At 36.9% G+C, this 20,012-nt stretch overlaps 1 protein-coding gene across 4 annotated transcripts in view; it reads left to right on the plus strand.

The window, feature by feature from the left end:
* Positions 1–20,012, plus strand: part of ZNF385B (zinc finger protein 385B) — a 302,554-nt gene that overhangs the window by 221,860 nt on the left and 60,682 nt on the right. The window contains exon 3 of one of the 4 annotated variants that reach the window (XM_028125138.2): positions 16,283–16,321. The exons of the other annotated variants lie outside the window; for them this stretch is intronic. Coding sequence (XP_027980939.1) covers positions 16,283–16,321 — 39 coding nt within the window. The remainder of the gene's footprint in view (positions 1–16,282; positions 16,322–20,012) is intronic. 4 annotated transcript variants of the gene reach the window in all.

Raw genomic sequence — 20,012 nt, forward strand, 5'->3', positions numbered from 1 at the left:
GAACTGTCATCTTTTTTTCACTGGAGGGCAATACTTAGTTACAAACTTTTCTGCAGCTCTAGTTCTGGCTTTCTCTGTGTGGATGGTGTGGAAGCTTTGCAAGTATCTACTACATTTCTCGTCCTCGGTCCTACTCTTAAGCGCATTTAGTTTAAAAGGAAAATTATTCGTTACTGGATTTTATTGAAAATATGTGCACTAAAGAGTACTGGGTTTGAGGAAGAGGCTACACAAAATAAATAAAACAAAAATACTCTAGTGCCCAAGAAACTTATAAGAAATAGAATAAAAGACTAGAAAAGGCAAGATAACAAAACCCAAAAAATATAGGCAAAGTGAAAATAGTTACTGAACTTTATAGTGTTAAAGAAAAGCCAGAAAGAATGATTTTTTGTATCCCAGTTGAACTGTTTTCACTATTTTATTTTTCACTTTATTTAAATTTGCCAAATGCCTCATGGTCATCCTTTAATTACTGTACATAATGTTTTGGTAGCTACCAAAGTATACGCAATTGTTTCTCCTATTAGAATTAGAATTTCTCATTTCCTTTGCTGTGGATCCAATCTTTATCTTTATTTAATCCGGTTAATACTTGGTGTTTAATATTTAGTGTTTAACAACCAGGGTAATAGTTGGTACTTAATTAACTGTAAGAAGAGACAGCTTCAGAATTGAAATAAATTGCATACTGAGCAGGATGGATAGCATCAACTTAGTATGATAAAATAAGTCCATGGGGCGCCTGGGTGGCTCAGTCAGTTAAGTGTCTGGTCATGATCCCAGGGTCCTGGGATCGAGTCCTGCATCAGGACTTCGGCCTGCCGAAGTGCTCACTCTCTGTCAAATGATTAAATAAAATCTTTAAAAAAAATAAAAAATAAGTCCATTTAGAAGATATATCCACACACATACTGTTATAGACCGAATGTTTGTGTCCTGTTGTCTGTGGTATTTCATTATGGCAGCCCAAACAGACTAAGACATATATCCAACCTATATATTGTATGTGATCATAATAAGCAGGTCAGGTTTCTTTTTACCAGCCACATATTGGGAACATGCGCAGATGTATTTGTGTGACTCTCCAGAGCTATAGATATGATTCAGAGCCACCTTGAGACCACATTCACCTGTCAATTTCTCTGCCTACTATTTCAGATGTCTTTCTGGTCCTGCTTTGTTTTTGCAACTGCTCCGGAAAAGCACAGGCACAATAGAGGTCATTGCTGCTTTATCTCAAGAAGCTCAGCAATCTTATTTTTGTGAACAATAATCTGATTTTTACTACATACCTTGAAATTAATTTTTCCTGACACATGAACAAATATGTGGAACAGAATAAAGATTATTTCTGAGTATAAAATCCCAAATCACTATATGACTCTTTGAATCATCCATGACAATCTGTGAAATGATCTGTATGTCTACTATTTTTCATTCCAAACTCTTTGAGATTCTGGGTTATTCATAGTTTGGCAATATCAACGAATATTTAAGATACTTTCTCATACCAAAAATAGTAATATAGTTATAATATATTTATCAAGGAGGTACAAAATAAATTCAGAATCAAAATCATATTTACTTTGCTATTAACTCCTACCATGTTTCTCATGAGGTGTTACTGTAAGGAAACCTGGAGTGAGCCAAAACATTTAACTTTTTAATCTGTCTTTAATACCTTCACTACCTAATAAAGTCTTTATTTAACTTTTATTTGATTTTTTCTTTAATTTAATTTAAATTAAATATTTTACCTCTGCTAATACAACCAATTGTGAATTTTTGCCATTTGAGGCTTCTTTTTTACTCTCGTAATGCTTTGCTGTCATTAAAAAGTTACATATTCCCTATTTCCTAGGATATTAGTATGTCCAACTACTTGAAGTGATACATTTATCCAAATTTTAAAAAAGTAAAGTAGAAATAAAATAAATAAAAATAAAATAGACAATAAAATAAATAAAAGAGAATAGGGTTGAATTTTTATTTTTTTCATGATATGCTTAAGATACATTAAAGGTTCCTATTCTTCTATATGTCCTAAAGAAATGTATATTAAAATATGTCAGGTTGAAATTTTCCGTGGTTACTGAAATTTACTTGGAGAGAGGGAGGGTGATGGCCTGTTATTGGACTTTAAAAAGTCAACAGCAACCCCCTAGGTCATTAGGAAAAAAAATGTGTATACGAATCCATCTTTGAAATGAAGTACAAAACTGATGAAGATTTTGTACAAATCTTCTAAGCATAGATTCCTGTCTGGAAATTTTTACATCCCTATTCAATATGACAGAGAAAAATTATGTAAACATGACCTGGGAGGGAAAAAAAACTACATACTGACCATCTGTGCTATTGTCTCCCTCTTCTCTTGAAACTACAAACATATCTTTTTAAAATTTAGGTCATGTCCTTTGCCTTATTCAAAAGTCTCAAGATTTACCTATCACAGACTTTGGGTTCAGATCTCCTTTTCTCTATACACTGTTGAAACCCCTTTAGAATTTGTAGATATTATTTATATGGTGTATATGTATGTGTGTATGTATGCATGTATATTTATATAATGTGTGGTCATACGCTTTCTCTCTCCCTAAACAATCTGTGCAGGGCATCTAGGAAAAGGCATTCATTCCCAGTCACTTACTGAATGTTTACACATGCCAGTCATTGTGCTAAGAAAGGGTTATAGAGAATAAGACAGAAGCTGCTCACTGTCTGACGTTACTTCCTCCTCTTGAATAATTCACCATAACGTCATAGAGTATACTGTTCATAGTCAATAGTCAATTCAGTTGATTAAGCTGCCAAGAAACATCACATTAAGACGTTAATGGGCCCTTATGCAGTAGAGGAACACAAGGTTTCAGAAGCCTGTGAGAAGAGGCATCTGTAGTCCCACCACGCTGTGTCCTCTTGCATGTCTTTTTCATTATCCTAGTCTCAACCTCACATGCTCTGGAGCCTCATCTTCAGTGCTAGAGTTTCAAGGATTATGTGTACTTGGAAGGCACGTCAGATTTTCTGGCAAGACAGGTCTTCTGTCTTGGCGCTGTCCCAGGTCAGCATTTTTCAAGAGCAGAGTCAACTTGGAAAAAGTGTGTATGTCAGGCCATCTTCTTAAAATAATTTCTCTTATTCTTAACAAAACTCCAGTTAATTCAAAGAAGAAGAAACCAACAACAGCCTTGTTCTTAGCTTTTCTCAGTGACCAAGTCTTCATGTGCCAGTGGTCAAGTAAGGGAGCTTAATAAGTATAAGAAGTAGCAAAATAGTATTGCGTATAACATTCCCTCCAGCCCAAAAAGTTATTTCTAAATTGGTTGCTTTATAAACATTAATTGATGGTGGTGTTTTCTCAAAAACTTTTATCAGAAATTTGGGAATCCATCCAATAGCACAGACTGTTTTTTTTTTCCCCCTCCCTCTAGATTCTTGTATTCAGAATTAGGTCTCAAATCTCTTTTGGGGAAGGAAAAACATGTTTGGAATATTCCAACCCCTTTACTTTTAGAATTGTCATTGAGGGTGCTAAAGAAGAATTGGAGTGCTATTGAGCAATCTGTGAAGTTTCAACATCTTTGCGGAACCACATAGGAATCTTGGAAAAATACTTTTTTCACAGATTTAGCTGTCAATTTGATTTTTTTTACCTTCCTTTTTATGTTCTCATCCTTGAAATAGGATGGGGAAAAATTTAAATTATATGAACAACACCTTATTTTCATGGAATTCTCGTATCAGAGGGCTTTAGCATATTTTAAAGACATTCTACAATTAATCCTTTTAATACACCCACATATGAAAATAGGCTACATGTGTCATTGTTGCACCCTTTTTGCAAAATGGAAGATTGAAGAATATAATCCAGTCTTCACATTTCTTCCAGTAAACAGCTCTGCCACTGAAAAGGGGAAAAAAGCTAAATATCAGACAAGCAAGAGCTCATCTCCACCCTAACGTATCTTGAATTTAAATGTGTATATTTCTAACAGATTATTCAAGTAGGACTTTTTTTTTAAAGATTTTATTTATTTATTTGACAGAGAGAGACACAGCAAGAGCGAGCACAAGCAGGGGGAGTGGGAGAGGGAGAAGCAGGCTTCCCGCAGAGCAGGGAGCCTAATGCGGGGCTTGATCCCAGGACCCTGGGATCATGACCTGAGCCGAAGGCAGACCCTTAAAGACTGAGCCACCCAGGCACCCAGGACATGTTCTTTTAAATACCCAATAAATCCTTGTGGCTCCTAAAGTCAGATTGAAAAACTCCTTTGCAGTATATTCTATTTATGTTTTTAATTTAATTTTTTTAAGATTTTTTTTAAAGATTTTATTTATTTATTTGACAGAGAGAGGGAACGCAAGCAGGGGGAGTGGGAGCAGGGAGCCCAATGCAGGACTCGATCCCAGGACCCTGGTATCATGACCTGAGCCGAAGGCAGAGGCTTAATTGAGCCACCCAGGTGCCCCTAAGATTTTATTTTTAAGTCGTCTCTACACCTAACATGGGGCTCAAACCCACAACCCCAAGATCAAGAGTCGCACACTCCACTGACTGAGCCAGCTGGGCACCCCTGTAGTGTATCTATATAGAAGATAGATTTATCTTGTCATTCTCATACTTTGTTCTTATTGTGAACAGTTTCTAGAGCCAAATAAAGATCTGAGTATTATAGTAGGAAATATAATTGATCTCTTTCACAGGTTTATGATTTACAATAATTATAGGTATACATAAAGTCTCCAATAATCAAAAATATGTGTCTGGGTCTAATTTATTTGTTTTGTTTTGTTTTTTATGTAGACACCAAACATCCATAATATGTAAGTTGATTCATTGTCATAATATCAAACCCCCAAAACCTTCATTTCCCAAAAATGGGCTGAAGCTATCAGATGCTGAAATGATTAGTAATAGCCACTATCACATGGTATAGTGGTGTCAGTGGTGGCATTCACTTAGTTACTCATTCGTTCGTCTGCCATATCCCACCTCCTCCCCAAAGCCACTTGGAACGTTCTCTCTGATCTCCCAGAAGTAACTCTGCTTGCCTTGTTCCACAGTAAGCCTCTAACAGTCCTGCCTGGCCCTGACTCTGCTTCATGCCCCCAGTAGAAGCAGGAGTCAGAGTGGAGGAGGGAAGAGGGCAGAGTGATCTACTTCATTGCCTAGGAAAAGAGCACGGGGCTGGCAGCCACAGCCCCTGTATCTGGATTCATTTTCTTTGACCTTGAGAAAGTCGTTTCATTCCACTTTTCCTCATTTTACAACTAGAGTTGATAATACGTTCCTAATCTTCATCATTACATCATGAAAACTTGGGCTTATTATGTTTATGGAAGATTGAGGATATGACTGAATATTTAGAAAACTTCTGAAGTTTAGTGAGAGTCTGTGAAAAAAATCATAACTATATAACATGTCACCATATTATTTCTTTAAAGATTTTATTTTGAAGAACTCTCTACACTCAATGTGGGGCTAGAACTCACACCCCGAGATTAAGAGTCGCATGCTCTATGGACTGAGCCAACCAGGTATGCCAGCATATCACCATGTTGTTATGTTGAACAATTTAAAATTCCCACGAATATCAAATGAGGTCATGTTTATGAAAGGACTCTTAAAATAGCAAACCTCTATTCTTATAAATAAAATTAATATTCTTATTAATATGTCTATTCCCTTCATCTCATCTTCCGAACCAATTACCTTAAATAAACCAAGTTATATTTATCACTGGAGCTGGTTTTGTGCATTAGAGCAATCCTAATTAAGGTAGATACTAAAGATATGTACATGGCTAAGACCTGGTTCTTGAGTTTAAGACATTTGTACTCAGTTTAAAGTAGTTCTGCCTGCTACTAAGCAGGTACTCCATTTAAGTTAGCTGAATGAGATAGTAATAGGGCATACATAAAGATCAGAATCACCTGACTGTCTAAAAGTGAAGAGAGGCTACAACTAAATTTGGAGCAGGGCTGGGGCGAAGGGCATAGAACGGAGGTGGGGAATAACCGCACTGGTTTGTCTGAATTCCATTTTGCCTGTTTACCTTCAATAATATTTAGGTTTTAAAGACTGTGGGTAAAGGTATTTTGAACCTGAGAGCTGTGCACTTATGACACATTGTCATTGACTCCTAAGATGTAACAATGTTTTCTGTTATACTTTTAAAATACAGCTAACTTCTAGGCGCCTGGTGGCTCAGTTGGCTAAGTATCAGCCTTCAGCTCAGGTCATGATTCCAGGAGCCTGGGATGGAGCCCTGCATCAGGCTCCCTGCTCAGTGGAGGGTCTGCTTCTCCCTTTCTCTCTCCTCCTGCCTCTCCTCCTGCTTGTGTTCATGCTCTCTCTCTCAAATACATCAATAAAATCTTTTAAAAATAAAATAAAATAAAATACAGTTGACTTCCAAACGTAGAACCTTTATTCTCACATTATTCATTCAACTAGCAGTAGTTAACATAACAATTTTAAAAAGATTTTAAACCCATTCCTAGAAGCCAACATACTAAATTATCCTTCATGTATTGATAATGGAGAATTATTCTAAAAATTCTTTGGACTTTTAACTGTTAGAGATCTCCATTTACCCTGCCTCCCCCTTTTCTCCTGAATTTCAATTGCCAATCATATAAGAAGGACTTGCTTAACCTGTGTTCTGAGCAGGCACATCTAACTGTAGGTTTGATGGTTACTCAAAAAAAAAGATGAGTAGTTTTATGTTTTATCCCAAAATATTAAGTAGATATTAACAGTATGCACATATGTATGAAAACTATTTTTTCTCAGAGAAAACAAATTATCAGACCAAATAAAACCTTAAAAATTATATAAGCCTAGATAATCATAGCTACATAGCTATTAGGAACAGCAGAGAAATCTATCCATCTTTAAACTTCTATGAGAAGAAAAAAAGGTTTAAAACATATATTTTCAATCAATTCCTTCATAAAAGAACTCTCTGGAAAAACAGCCTGTAGCACATAGTTCATCAGTCCTTGTGCAATCAGACATACCATTGTCTTCAGAGGGAGAGCAGCTGCCTCACAGGCCTGGCCCCTGTAATGGACGAGTAGTTTCTGAAGAAGCATTGTGACATCCTGAGATGGAGTCCTTTGAAGCTCCAGTTCTGGGGAACCAGCATTTTGTTACAGAGCAAGAGTTATATCACAATTTCCTGAGAATCGGTCATCACAGGAAATTATCAGCAATTCATGGACTTTCCTTTTTGCGTTTGCTTCAGCCTCGAGGGTAATCACAAAAGATTATAGTCTCCATTTCAGCTTTCATATCACTGAAATATTCTTCTCTGCCGAAAGCATGATTGATTTCCAGAGGCCAGCTTTTAACCCCAGCTTCGGGAGCCCGGCTGCCCTGCAGTGGTTAGAGAACTGCCAACAATTGTTTCTGTGATATTGTTTGTTGTGAGGCAGAAATTAAGTGACTCCTGGCTAATTATACAAAATCTTTTAAATAAAGTGACATATGAACTTCTTGTGTTGTTAGATAGAGGTATTGGTCCAATTTTAGTACAAGTGTTAAAGGTTGGGGGAGGCAGAAAGTGTGAATAAAAATTTCAAATGAGTATTATGAAGACTTTGAAGGTGCCAAGCATCCCGATAGGCTGAATTTCAGAATGGAAAACAGAAACATTTAGAAACATTTCTGAAAATCTTCATAAGGAGTAGATAGATTATAAATACAATGGTTTTTGCTTCCTAACATTCAAACTTTTCATGAATGTTCCTGAGGGATTCTATATTTCCTGACAACTGGCTAGGTGCTACAAATTGCTTGACTAGGGAATCTTGATGAGATATCCATGGCCAAAATATGAGCAAGCTAGACACATTTTTAATGTGATGATTTCATTTGCTGTATTCATTTTTCTCTTTTATATGTTGCTTTTTTCAGAATATATAGAGGCAGAAAAGGCTGTGTGTATATTTGAAACAAATTTGGTGGATAAAATAGTTTTACCTGCCAGTGACTACATTTCCTTACAAATTCAGAAGAAAAGAAAGACAGTTCAGTTCAGACTACTTTTAGTTTGAACTGTAGCCTCCTTGCAATCACCTAAAAATAATTATAAATCAAATGTATAAATGTTAAATGTCAGGCTGTACCATTAACAGAGCCTTATTCAATAAAGCAATTTTCACTGCAGAGAACAGAGTAAGGCATAATACGGAAACTCTTTATTTTACTTCACAAGTATGGTATGTTTTGTATATATAAATGCAGGGTTGAACCAAAAATCTTTTTTTGCTGAGAAGAGTTAATATGAATACACATATACATCCATACAAAAAGGCAATAGCAAGATAAATATATGACGTAAAACGTTTTGATGTCACTTGTCCACAAAACTATTCGGGGACTACTTTCCTAATAAAAGCCCTAAAATGTTAAGTGTGACAAAGTAAGCTTGTAAGAAGGACCAATAGAATCAACATTGATGTAATCATGACACCCTTGGATGGGTATCACAGAACAGGGGACAGAGGGGTGCCTGGCTGGCTCAATGGGAAAAATGTGCAACTCTAGATCACGGGGTTGTGGGTTTGAGCCCCACGTTGGGTGTAAAGATGACTTAAATAAATAAATTAAAAAAAAAAACAAGGAAACAGGGACAGATAAAATGCAGGATGCCCAGTTAAAGTTAAATTTCAGATAAACAACAAATTGTTTTTAGTATAAGAATATCCTATACAACATTTGGCACATATATTTACTTAAAAAAAAATGATCTGTTGTTTATCTGAAATTCAACTTTAACAGGGCATCTTATATTTTTATTTGCAAATCTGGCAACTGTAGCAAGACATCTGGGTTCTGGGCTTAGCTGAAGAGGTTCAAGCAAGTCTCTAAAATTCTCCAAATCTTTTCTCATTTTCAGGTAAGGAAATTGTACTAAAATCAGGCTGGTGGGTGTGGGGCCTGGCCTACCAGTTGTAACCAGCACCGTTTTCAGTATTTATTATATTAAACTTCCAGATAGGGTTCCTTTTTTGGGCGGGGGTGGGGGGAGTTCTGGAGCTCAAACTAAAACAAATTTAAAAACCAGTTTGAAAACGTAGATGATCTCTGACATTTTACCACTGTGTATTGAGAGTATGTCATAGAGAGAAAGAACCCAAGATGCTCAGGATTGGAACACTGCAGATTTGTTGCCTTGCCTTGAGCCTTGTCAGTCCTCAACTGTCAGCTTTCTTCTTAATGCAAGGGTAAGAAACGTGTTGTCCTGCATTTGGGGAAAAAACATTTCACTTCCACTTTGCTTTGCAGAATAAAGAATACATCCAAACAGGCCCGGGTTTCTGCATTTGCACTTCTTCCTGCCTGGTGGGGTTTTCTTTTCATCTTAGACCTTTTTAATTTGTGTCATGGACCTGTTTTGCCTCACCATCAGGATATATCTGATTAGTTACCGAACAGCCTTTCAAACTTAGCTTTGATAGAATGATTTTGAGAGGATGTCAGTTAATGCATTTGGCTGTTCGGGAGGTGCATTGATTTTTAAATCAAGAAAGCTCATTGCTTCCCTAGTCTCTTAGAAAGCCTTTGTAACATTTTTTTTTTTTAGCCTGTTTACCAGAACACAGGCAAACATAGTCTTTCTTACTTGTATTTGGAGACTTCGCACCAATAACTTTAAAGGTACATCCGTAAGTATGAGCAAGTAGTCTTTGGTTACTGGTATGGCATTTTTTTTCCTCCTAAAGTATGAAGAATTCTATTTTTTATTTTTTTAAAGATTTTATTTATTTATCTGACAGAGAGATAGTGAGAGAGGGAACACAAGCAGGGGGAGAGGGAGAGGGAGAAGCAGACTTCCCGCTGAGCAGGAAGCCTCATGCGGGACTCGACCCCAGGACCCTGGCATCATGACCTGAGCCGAAGGCAGAGGCCCAACGACTGAGCCACCCAGGTGCTCCGAAGAATTCTATTTTTTAAAAAGATATTTCTCAGACTTACTTTTGGCACTGAATTTTATGTTAAGGAAATTTAATCTTGAAGACAAAGTTTTGTGGGCTGTTTTCAAGTCACTATTTTAAAAACAAAAGGAAAGGTCAAGAGCAAAGTGCCTATTTTCTATCTCAGATATTAGCCAGTCCTTCCAAACTGCAGGATGGATGTCTCCTTCCAATGTATTATAGAATAATCGCTTCTCATGATCTATCCTCAGATGAATCTCTATCTTCTTGAGTATTTTGCACATCTATTGAAAAACTATTCTTCAGTCCATATTCCTGAAATAATTTTTCTTTTTTTATTTCACCCCGAGAAGATACCATACTAAATAACACAGGAAACAGCTGATCTATTTAGTTTAGTTTCTCTTGGTGAATCCAGTTCCTGTTCCCATCACTCTGAAGCATGTACTCTAGCTTTGTTAGTGGGACTTTTTTTGAGGGGGGGCAGGGGGTGACATAGTTCATTGTCAACTATGCATATCTTAGGCTGTTTTTGAAATATGAATATACCCTATTGAGATATATAAATACTTTGAAGGTAGTAACTTTTCCAGAAAGAAAAATACATTAATAGGATTTATCATTTTATTTCTTCTTTGCTCTTAAAATTCACATTAGAATTAAATTCTTATTAATTTCCTAAAAGATTCCACAGTTTTCCTTTTTCTTAAAAATTTTCTAAGTGTTTTGCATTCTCTCATAAGAACATCCAACAATTTCATAAGAATTTTTTTTGTTAACTTATCTTTGACAGATGTTATAGATCTTTCATATCTGTATGCATCCATCGGCCAAAAAATTATATTATAGTCATAAGAACATCAAATCTTGAAGATAAAACAAAAAGTTTTCAAGAACTTTCTTCACATCTTGATGGAAAAACACCTCTCTCTCTCTCTCTCTCAGTGGTTTCCAGTCACATCTAAACATTTGCTTGTTTAAGAATGGAAACAAAGAAGAGCATTGGGTTTTCTTAGGAGATAGAACTCAGCTCATTACCTTAATGCTTTTTCCCTATGTTGAAAGCAGCAGTTGGAATTAGAGTGGAGAGTGGTCTGGGCTTCCTTAATACATCACATTAACCGATTAGACATTTCAAAATGCATTGCTTAAGCTGAATATGGATAATATGCAATTGAAATGTTTTAGCTTACTCATTTATTGTTTGAATCGGAACATCAACACCCCAAACTGTTGTGTGTGTGTGTGTGTGTGTGTGTGTGTCCTTGCAATGAGGTCTGAGTGAACCTTGAGTCAAGGCTAATGCCCATTGCAGACATAAATTGAAAGTCTTATTTGTTAAACTGAACTTTTTTTTTTTAAGATTTTACTTATCTATCTGAGAGAGAAAGAGAGCACATGAGAAGGGGGAGGGTCAGAGGGAGAAGCAGACTCCTGCTGAGCAGGGAGCCCGATGCGGGACTCGATCCCAGGACTCCAGGATCATGACCTGAGCCGAAGGCAGTCGCTTAACCAACTGAGCCACCCAGGCGCCCTAAACTGAACTTTTTGAAATGCTCTTTGATGCGGCTTCTTAAATTAGCCAGTGGCATAACTACGGTGTGGCTGCATGACTCTTAATCCCTGGCAGCATGGAGAATCACCGGGCATGTGGGGCCGCCAGGAAAATGGAACATTTTTATTTGTACCGACCATATTTCTTATATACAAGGATCTACTGTCAGAATGAGACGTGCGGCTTCAGTAAGGTACACAGGTGGCATCTCCCATTAACAAAATAACTACTGTCTGGAAAAGACCTTAAAATTTCTTCCTTTTACTCAGAATAGTTTTAAAATTATCTGTCAAAAGTGTTCAACTGGTTTTCCACTAAAGAGAGGGAAGTGGTGAAACCGCCCATTCATTTGCTTTTTGCTTTTTTGCTTTTACCTTTTGGTAATTCTCAAATTCTAAAAGTGTTAAAAGTGAAAAACATTATTTTCTTGTAGTATCTTCATAACTGTTAGATCATGGACCAAATCTGTACTTATTTAAAAAATAAGAGAAGTAACTCGTACTCATTTCGCTATTCACTAAATACCAGGCCCACCACACTGCACAGAAACCCACTAGGAAGGTTTCCATGTGAGAGGCATCTAGCACCTAGCACTCATCTTCAGAGAACTTCCAAGATGCAGATCACTTTCTCCTTGGGGTTGTGACGATCGTAGTAGTTCCAACATCCACTTGTTATCTTGGTACTTAGTAGTTGAAGAACATCCTCTGTAGAAATCTCACAGGCCACTTTGAAAGGTGAGGAACATGCCCCTTACTTTGACCAGTTGTACAATTCGGAATTCGGTATCACCCTTCCTAAATCAGGGAATAGTGTCATTATTTTTACGTATTTGGTATGGTTTTTCATGTAAAAGTATCTGAATCACAGTTGTGTCAAGACAACCAAAATGTTTTTAGGAATTAACCTGTGGTAAAAATGTTTTTTCCCATTCTCCTATCTGATTTTTTTTAAGTACTTAAACACTCTGAAAATACCTTATTTATTACTTTAGATGTATAGGTCTCTTTAACTACAATGTTGTATTTTTTTTAGAAGACTTGTTCTTCATTGTATATCCAGTCCCTAAAACAATGAATGATAGACACTTAATAAACTTTTGTTAAATCAATGAATTTTCAAGAAAATACAGTGTTTGTGCAAATTGAAAATCGTGCATTTATAAAAGTGTGATGTGTTGGAAAAGGAGCAAAAATTTCCAAGTACTGAACTGTCTATGTTGATATGAAACACTTAACCTCTAAAAATGTTGCATCCTTTACCATCAGAGTGATCTAGAAAGGGGATGATACTTTATGGCAGAAACACACATCTCTTAGCATTCTATGTTTCTTTAAGATGGAATTTCTCCAAAAACCACTGGAAAATGCAGTTCAGTTTTTCTTTCCAAACAGATCTTCAAAATAGATCACCGGGTGTTTTTCCTTACTTAGTCATCCTTTTTGTCAATGGAGTATACAATCTTGTTTGGTGAATCTCAGAACTTTTCAAAGAGGGTCTGACAATATGGAATTTGAGTGAAAGATACCGAGCCTTCTAAATTTATTTAAACAAAAAAAAGGGAGTGGATGAAAGGCTAATCTGTGCTCTCCTCTGATTGGCTGCTTCAAACCTCAGGGCTGATTCCACTCATATTTTCTATAGAGACTACGGACCACCACTAGGAAGACTCTGGAAAGAGATTCTGGGATCCCATTTCATTTCTGCAGCAATCGCATGCTGCTGATTGTTAACCAGCCTCAAAATACTTAACAGCCCTACCATATTTTGATAAAATAGTAGTAGTAATGGTGATAGCCTTATTGGGTCAGAGATAAAGGTATAATGTGGCCCTATTGCCTATTATTTCCTTAAGCGTGTGTTGTTTTACTTCAGCCTTTATACCAGTTCTGAACGACTGATTCACCTCCTAGTGAAGAAGAGGTATCCCATTGCCGCTGGCACAGCTGATTTGATTAAGCAAGGCACTGCCCATGTGTGGTTCTAGCAAAGAGCTGGAGATTGTGGGAGGAGCACCTTTCCAGACATATGGCTCCCGGCTGAATCAACGGTCTGTGGAGAGAGTGGCATGCCATTTGTCTTCCTTTCAGTGACAATGATGGCATCCATGTGGACCCCTGTCAGGGTGCTCTGGGTAGGAGAAGCCGCATCAGCATGGCAAGTCTGTGCTTGTCCACATTCCAGATGCAAAAACTGAGGTCTCGCGGTAGCGTGCGATTCCAGTGTAACGTTCCATGCAGTTTACTTTCATTGAGCCTTCTGATGTGAAATCCAAAACTGTGTGGTTGAGGTGCTGTTGCCAATAATATGCAGTTGTTTCTATCTCTGGATCTTTGTGAAAAGAAATGGGTCTTTGTGAAAGCTGTGTCTGTTTCGTTTCTATTTAAGTTTTTGAGGATTTGGAAAAAGTAAAACAATAATATTAAGGCATGTGGTCAGAGCATTTAAATATAAAAGGCAAAACCTTTTTTTGAAGTAACTCAAAAAGATATTACTCTTCAGTGATGTAGCTATCACTTTTAAATGTGTCACTTTGTGAATATTTGAAGTTTTAATGAGACCCTGTTGTCACATTCTTTTCCATAAATCTGATATTGAAAAAGGAAGGGATGAAAAATCATCATTCTTCTTGTACTACTGTAATTTGGTAATATTACACTTTTAAAAAAAGCGATGCTTTTCCAAGCTTCCAGATAGCCCTGAGTCACAAGGGTTTGATCGTTGAGGTCCTCTTTGCAGTAAATCAAGGGCAGGTGTAAGTGATGACCGTCCCCGGTTGTGTGTGACCTCTGAGTAGTCCCGCTCTTAAGCATCATATTCTGTGCGCAAGCCCAACCGTTACAACAGAGAGAGAAGACAGGACAGCCCCAATATTTATTTCTGGCTCTCCTGAAGTTGCCCAAGAAGCAACGAGCTTATTCTAAGAGTGACAGACATGGATCAGAAAGAGAAAAACCTAGACTCACCTCTCCGGGAAACTTACTTCAGTGTCAAATGGGCCTTATGTGTAGTTGGACTAGGCAGCTGCCCTCCAGGCTGCAGAGGTGCTAGGAACCCCCATCCTTTCTTCAGATCTCACCCCGGTCAGCAGCGCCACAGGCACTACCCGTCAGCCCTGCTCAGTGGTCCGTTTACAAGGAACAGGGTGGGGAGAGACTCCTACCTGAGTTTGAATCCTGGTTTCAGACCTTCGGACTCAGGGGTGACAAGCTATTAAACCTCTCAAAGCCTTGGAGTCCTCATTTGTAAAGGAGGATAAGAATCATATCTGCCTCGGGTGATGGTAGAGACTACGCAAAATAATCCCTTAGTATAATTCCTGGCACACGGTAAGAGCTCTGTAAATCTAAGCTGCTCATATTATGATGTTTATTATTGTTATTCCATAGCTAAAAAAGTAATTGAAAGGCCAAACCGCCCCCCCTCCCCCCCGGGAGGCTAACACATTGACGTCACTGGTAAAGGGAGGGTCCTGGGTGCTTAACATGTGAGAAAATCAGAAAACGGAGGAAAAGCCGAAAGTAGAGGTGGGGCAAAAGAGACAGACTTTTAGGTGCTTTCTCAGGCCTCCTTATTTTGCTTAAAGGTCACTTCTTTTCCCAGCCTCAGTTAAATACAGTTTATATTGTCGGATTTTCATTTAACTTTTACAATTATAAATATGTCCTTATGTTGGACTCATCCTACACCATCTAGTCTGGAACAGTATCTGACATATTAGGCCTCCAGAAATGTTTGTGGGATGGATGGACTTTTAAACTTTAAAAGTCAAAAACCTGGTTTCTACTTCTGTTTAATAGAAAAGCTAGTGTCGCCTGTTTATTGTATCACAAGTGCTTACCAAATGCCTTTCAGTACATCAGTTAAAATAGATGATATTTCTCTGTCTTTAAGAATAGTGCAGAGCCCTAGCCATTTAACCCCAGAGAGGAAAACCTTGTATTATCATTCTGGAGCAGTCTCATTTTGTTTTCTAATTGGGTGGTGCTCCCTTTACTCCAATACCCAGTCACACTGGATGGCTAGTGAAATCAATTTAAGACGCTGACAAGGATATAAATCAAATCCCAGGCCTCTTGAAAATTATTGAGATAGTAGGAAGTTTGTATTTCTAAGTTCTTCGCCTCGAACCTAAATATCATCTAGTCTGAAGCCTTTTGATGCTGGAGCTCCTGCATTGGTTTCTCTCCCCACCCATAGCATTGCTCATTTAGTGGGGTGCCGCGGTGTTGCTTTCGCCTGTGGCTAAGTTTTATTTGCAGCTGTGTATTTTTATATGATTGCTTACACTGTGAAGATGTAAATTACTTTCGGGTATGCTCAATAACACTTTTAAAAATTCACACAGATTTGTGGTTCCATAATCTCGGTGACTACACCAAGGATACCTGTTTGTTCTTATTCTGATATTGAAAATATAATAGATGGTGTGATAAGGCCAGCTTCATTAATTCATTTATAAGTACTATAATATAATAGTTAATTTGTCCATACATAGCCTCCAATTATCTCCTCAATTCCTGGTAATAGCCACAAGCCCATCTTTCATTTTTATTACCTCTCAGTTAATTGCACTAATAGGTTTTGCTTTCCATTTCTACATGATTTTCATTAGAAAAAGTGGCAAATGTTAACTCTTACTGCTTTTTAGTCAGTAAGCATTGCAGGCTTTTTAATCAGAGATGAACAAGGAAAATGAATTTTTAAAACTTTCGTGTAAATGTGCTTGCTAGCCTCAAAATTCCAGATGACCACTTCTAACTTTTACTTTTTTAGAAAAGAAGAGGCTTATTTGGGACCAATAAATTCTGCCAGGTAAGGAATATTGGTAGCTAGAACTATGTGGGGTTTTCTTTTTTTCCTTAAAAAGAAAACAACAACAACAACAAAAACACTTCTCTAGCATTATTTACCAATGAATCACAATTTTCTCAATCCATAGATAGCTTTCTTGTGCAATCTGAATGAACATGAGCTAATTTAATATGAGTATTTACAAGGTACTTGTTCATTTAAAAGTGATACAAACATTTTAATAGAGAGGTTTGAAAACACTTGTTTATTTTTAATAATCAAATGTCTAGGAGACAGCCAAGAAAACTCTTACTGTCATTAATTGCAATATCTCCAATAATTTTCCTGAGTATTCTCCATATGAGATTATTATGATATGTATATATAGTCTTGACCGTACTAAATTGAACCACTTGCAAAGATCACATTTTAGGATTTATGAGAATGTTTTTATTCACCCTGAATGTTTTATTCACCCTAAAAACTGGTGATTGAATAAAAGAATTACTGTTGACTTAGTTCTATGTATCTCATAATTACAGAGGACTGACATGCATTAGTAGAAGAAAAAAATGTTAATAGAAATTAACATCATAATTATTATTTTCATCTAACTTGTTGAGTATTGTAGGACTGCTAAGAAAAGTATTCAGGATTTTATCACTTAACACTTTTTTTTTAAGATTTTATCTATTTATTTGAGAGAGGGAGACAGATAGCTAGAGAGAGAGGGTGAGAAAGAGGGAGAGAGTGCAGGAGCGGGAAGGAGAGGGAGAAGCAGGCTCCCCACTGAGCAGGGAGCCAAAAGCAGGGCTCCATCCCAGGACCCTGGAATCATGACCTGAGCTGAAGGCAGACACTTAACCGCTTAACTGACTGAGCCACCCAGGCGTCCCTCACTTAATACTTTGAAAAGGAAGAGGGAGAGCTCTGAAAACCTTCTCTATATTCGTCCATGTCTGGATCCCACTGAAATGACTCAGGTACCTGTAGTTACTGTGTTAAATGGTAAACACTCCAAATATCAGCTAGATGGTATCTGTTTCAAGGTATCAGCTGAATTGGCAAGTGGAACAATCTTTTTTAGACAATTTAAAGCTTTCTTTAAAACTAAATCGGGTTCCCCAAAATGACATTTTAATAAGAAATGTAATTATAGAATACTGTGATAAACAGCAAAGAAAGACAAAAGAGGTTTAGTTGGGGGGGGAGTGGATCTTTTCCTGAAATAGCTGTAAAGAAAAAAAAAGAATCAAATGGAAAATAGAGAAAATCTATTCCAAGTGAGAAACATAGGGGATAAAATTTTTACATGATTAGGAGTAAGTTGTTCAAAGGATAAAAGGCAGCAAGAGTTAATAACAGGTGACAAGGAATGGGGTGAAAGGGCTGTGTTTATTTAGTTGATTTTATAAGGATGAATAAGATTGTGTATATAAAGTAGAGAAGCCAATTCTGGTAAGAGTTTCTTGAAGGAACCTCCTCAGTTTACTTTTCGGAGAGAAGATGGCTGGGAACTTGGCCTGTCTTTGTATCTGGAGTGCTCATCCACAATTCACCTTTGAGGACAGATTGCTCCCAGCCTTGGGAACACTAGGGGATATTTTCAGGCTGATGTGGTGCAGATGTGAGATTTAAGTAGAAAAAAGCTGTATTCGGAGTTATTTAAGAAATTATATAGTCAGCTAACAATTTTAAAAACGTAAGAGGGATGTTTATATTCTAGGTCATATTGGAGCTGTCAGCAGATGTCTTGGTTTACTAAAAACTTGGAACTAGACTATTTTAGATGTGCCTTTTGCCTATGTTCCTATACTGTGGTATGGGAATAAGAATATATGCATTTATTTTAGATAATGAAAGTTTTAAATTTTCATGTTAATTTTCAATCTTTTTAAAATGAGTAATAGAAAAGAAGACATTAAACCTATGATTTCATGAATGTTATTACCCTGTTTTTAAAAAGTCAATTTTAGTTTGATTTAAAGAAAAAAATAAGTAAATAATAATAACATAATACATGGCTATGGCAAAAGTAATGAAAGCAGCATGCAGAAAACTGGTGTTTGGGAAATATTGAGATAGTTTTATCCATGTAGTTCATGCATAACCAGTAAGTATTTTTCAGAGCCTGAGAACAGAAAATATCTCAATAAAATGCTCTCAATTTTTAACTTTAAAAAACAATGTACTTTTTTTCATCCTGCCAATATAGTTAGCCTATTTTATTTTTAATCCCGTTCAAACTGCTTTGCCATCTCTAGTAACAATCAGAAAGGATAGTTTCATGTTTTACAAAGGGGTGAATGAGACTTAAGTGTATCCATTTGTGAGTAAACTAAAAAAGTGAACTAAAGTTTTATTTTCTGAACTTTTGAGATTTTCTTTGCCCATAGAGGGTTTTTTAAATTCTCATTAAGTACACTTAATACATCAATTATGACCTTGAACAAAAGAAATCCCCAGATTTTCCAGTAAGGATATTTTTACATTTAATAGTTAAAAATAATACTCTTAACAATTTTTTTCTTTTTTATGTTTTAAATTATCACATATAAAATTGACTTTTTGGGAGTATATATAGTTCTAAAAATTTTAACATGTGTAAATTTGTGTAACAACCACTACCGTCAGGATATAGTTCTGTCACTCCAGAACATTCCCCTCTTCAAATTTTTGTCCTGTGTAGTGGGAGTACATTGTCCTGTCATCTCTCTTAAACTCATAGCAAAAAAATAGGCTATACTACTAATCAGTAATTCTGTCATCCACACTCTTTTCTAATATACTTAAATTCTTCTAATTGCTAATTTTATATTTTGTTAATTTATACTCCTGATCAAGGATAGTATTCATTTGTCCTCTCTACCAAATATCATCAACTAATCCAATCCAAACTCTAACCGCAGAAGATCTCCTGATGGTTTCAGCGGATCTGTCCTTGTTCATGCTTATGTGTTTATAAGTAATGCTTTGTTCATCATTCACATTGTTTTTGGAACTGCCAGTTGTCTGATGTTAATGCTGGAGATTATCTGGAGTATGAAAGAGAATCACTGCTCTGTCTCTCTTATTATAGGCTCTGCAGATAGTGTTCTTTCTTACCCAAGTATTTTCATGGCGTTATGCCATAGTTTTTCTATGGTTGAGTACTTTCATCACCATATATTTTTCTGAATATGTATGGAACATGCAAACCAAAGGAAGGAAAGTCATAGGTTATAAGTTAAAACTTTACTTTTTAAAATTTTTTAAAGATTTTATTTATTTATTTGACACAGAGAGAGAGACAGTGAGAGAGAGAACACAAGCAGGGGGAGTGGGAGAGGGAGAAGCAGGCTTCGCGCTGAGCAGGGAGCCCAATGTGGGGCTCGATCCCAGGATCCTGGGATCATGACCTGAGCCAAAGGCAGACGCTTAATGACTGAGCCACCCAGGCACCGCAAAACTTTACTCTTTTTTTAAATTTAGATTCAATTAGCCAACATCAGTTTCAGATGTAGTGTCAATAATTCATCAGTTGCATATAACAACCAGAGCTGCTCACATCACGTGCCCTTCTTAATGCCCATCACCCAGTTACCCCATCCCTCCACCCACCTCCCATCCAGCAATTCTCAGTTTGCTTCCTAGAGTTGAGTCTCTCATAGTTTTTCCCTCTCTGATGACTTCCCACTCAGTTTTCCCTCCCTTCCCCTGTGATCCTCTGTAC

The sequence above is a fragment of the Eumetopias jubatus genome, unplaced genomic scaffold (genome assembly GCF_037043125.1).
Source record: "Eumetopias jubatus isolate StellerSeaLion01/CBP00866 unplaced genomic scaffold, mEumJub1_p1.0 scaffold_3, whole genome shotgun sequence".
NCBI lineage: Eukaryota > Metazoa > Chordata > Mammalia > Carnivora > Otariidae > Eumetopias > Eumetopias jubatus.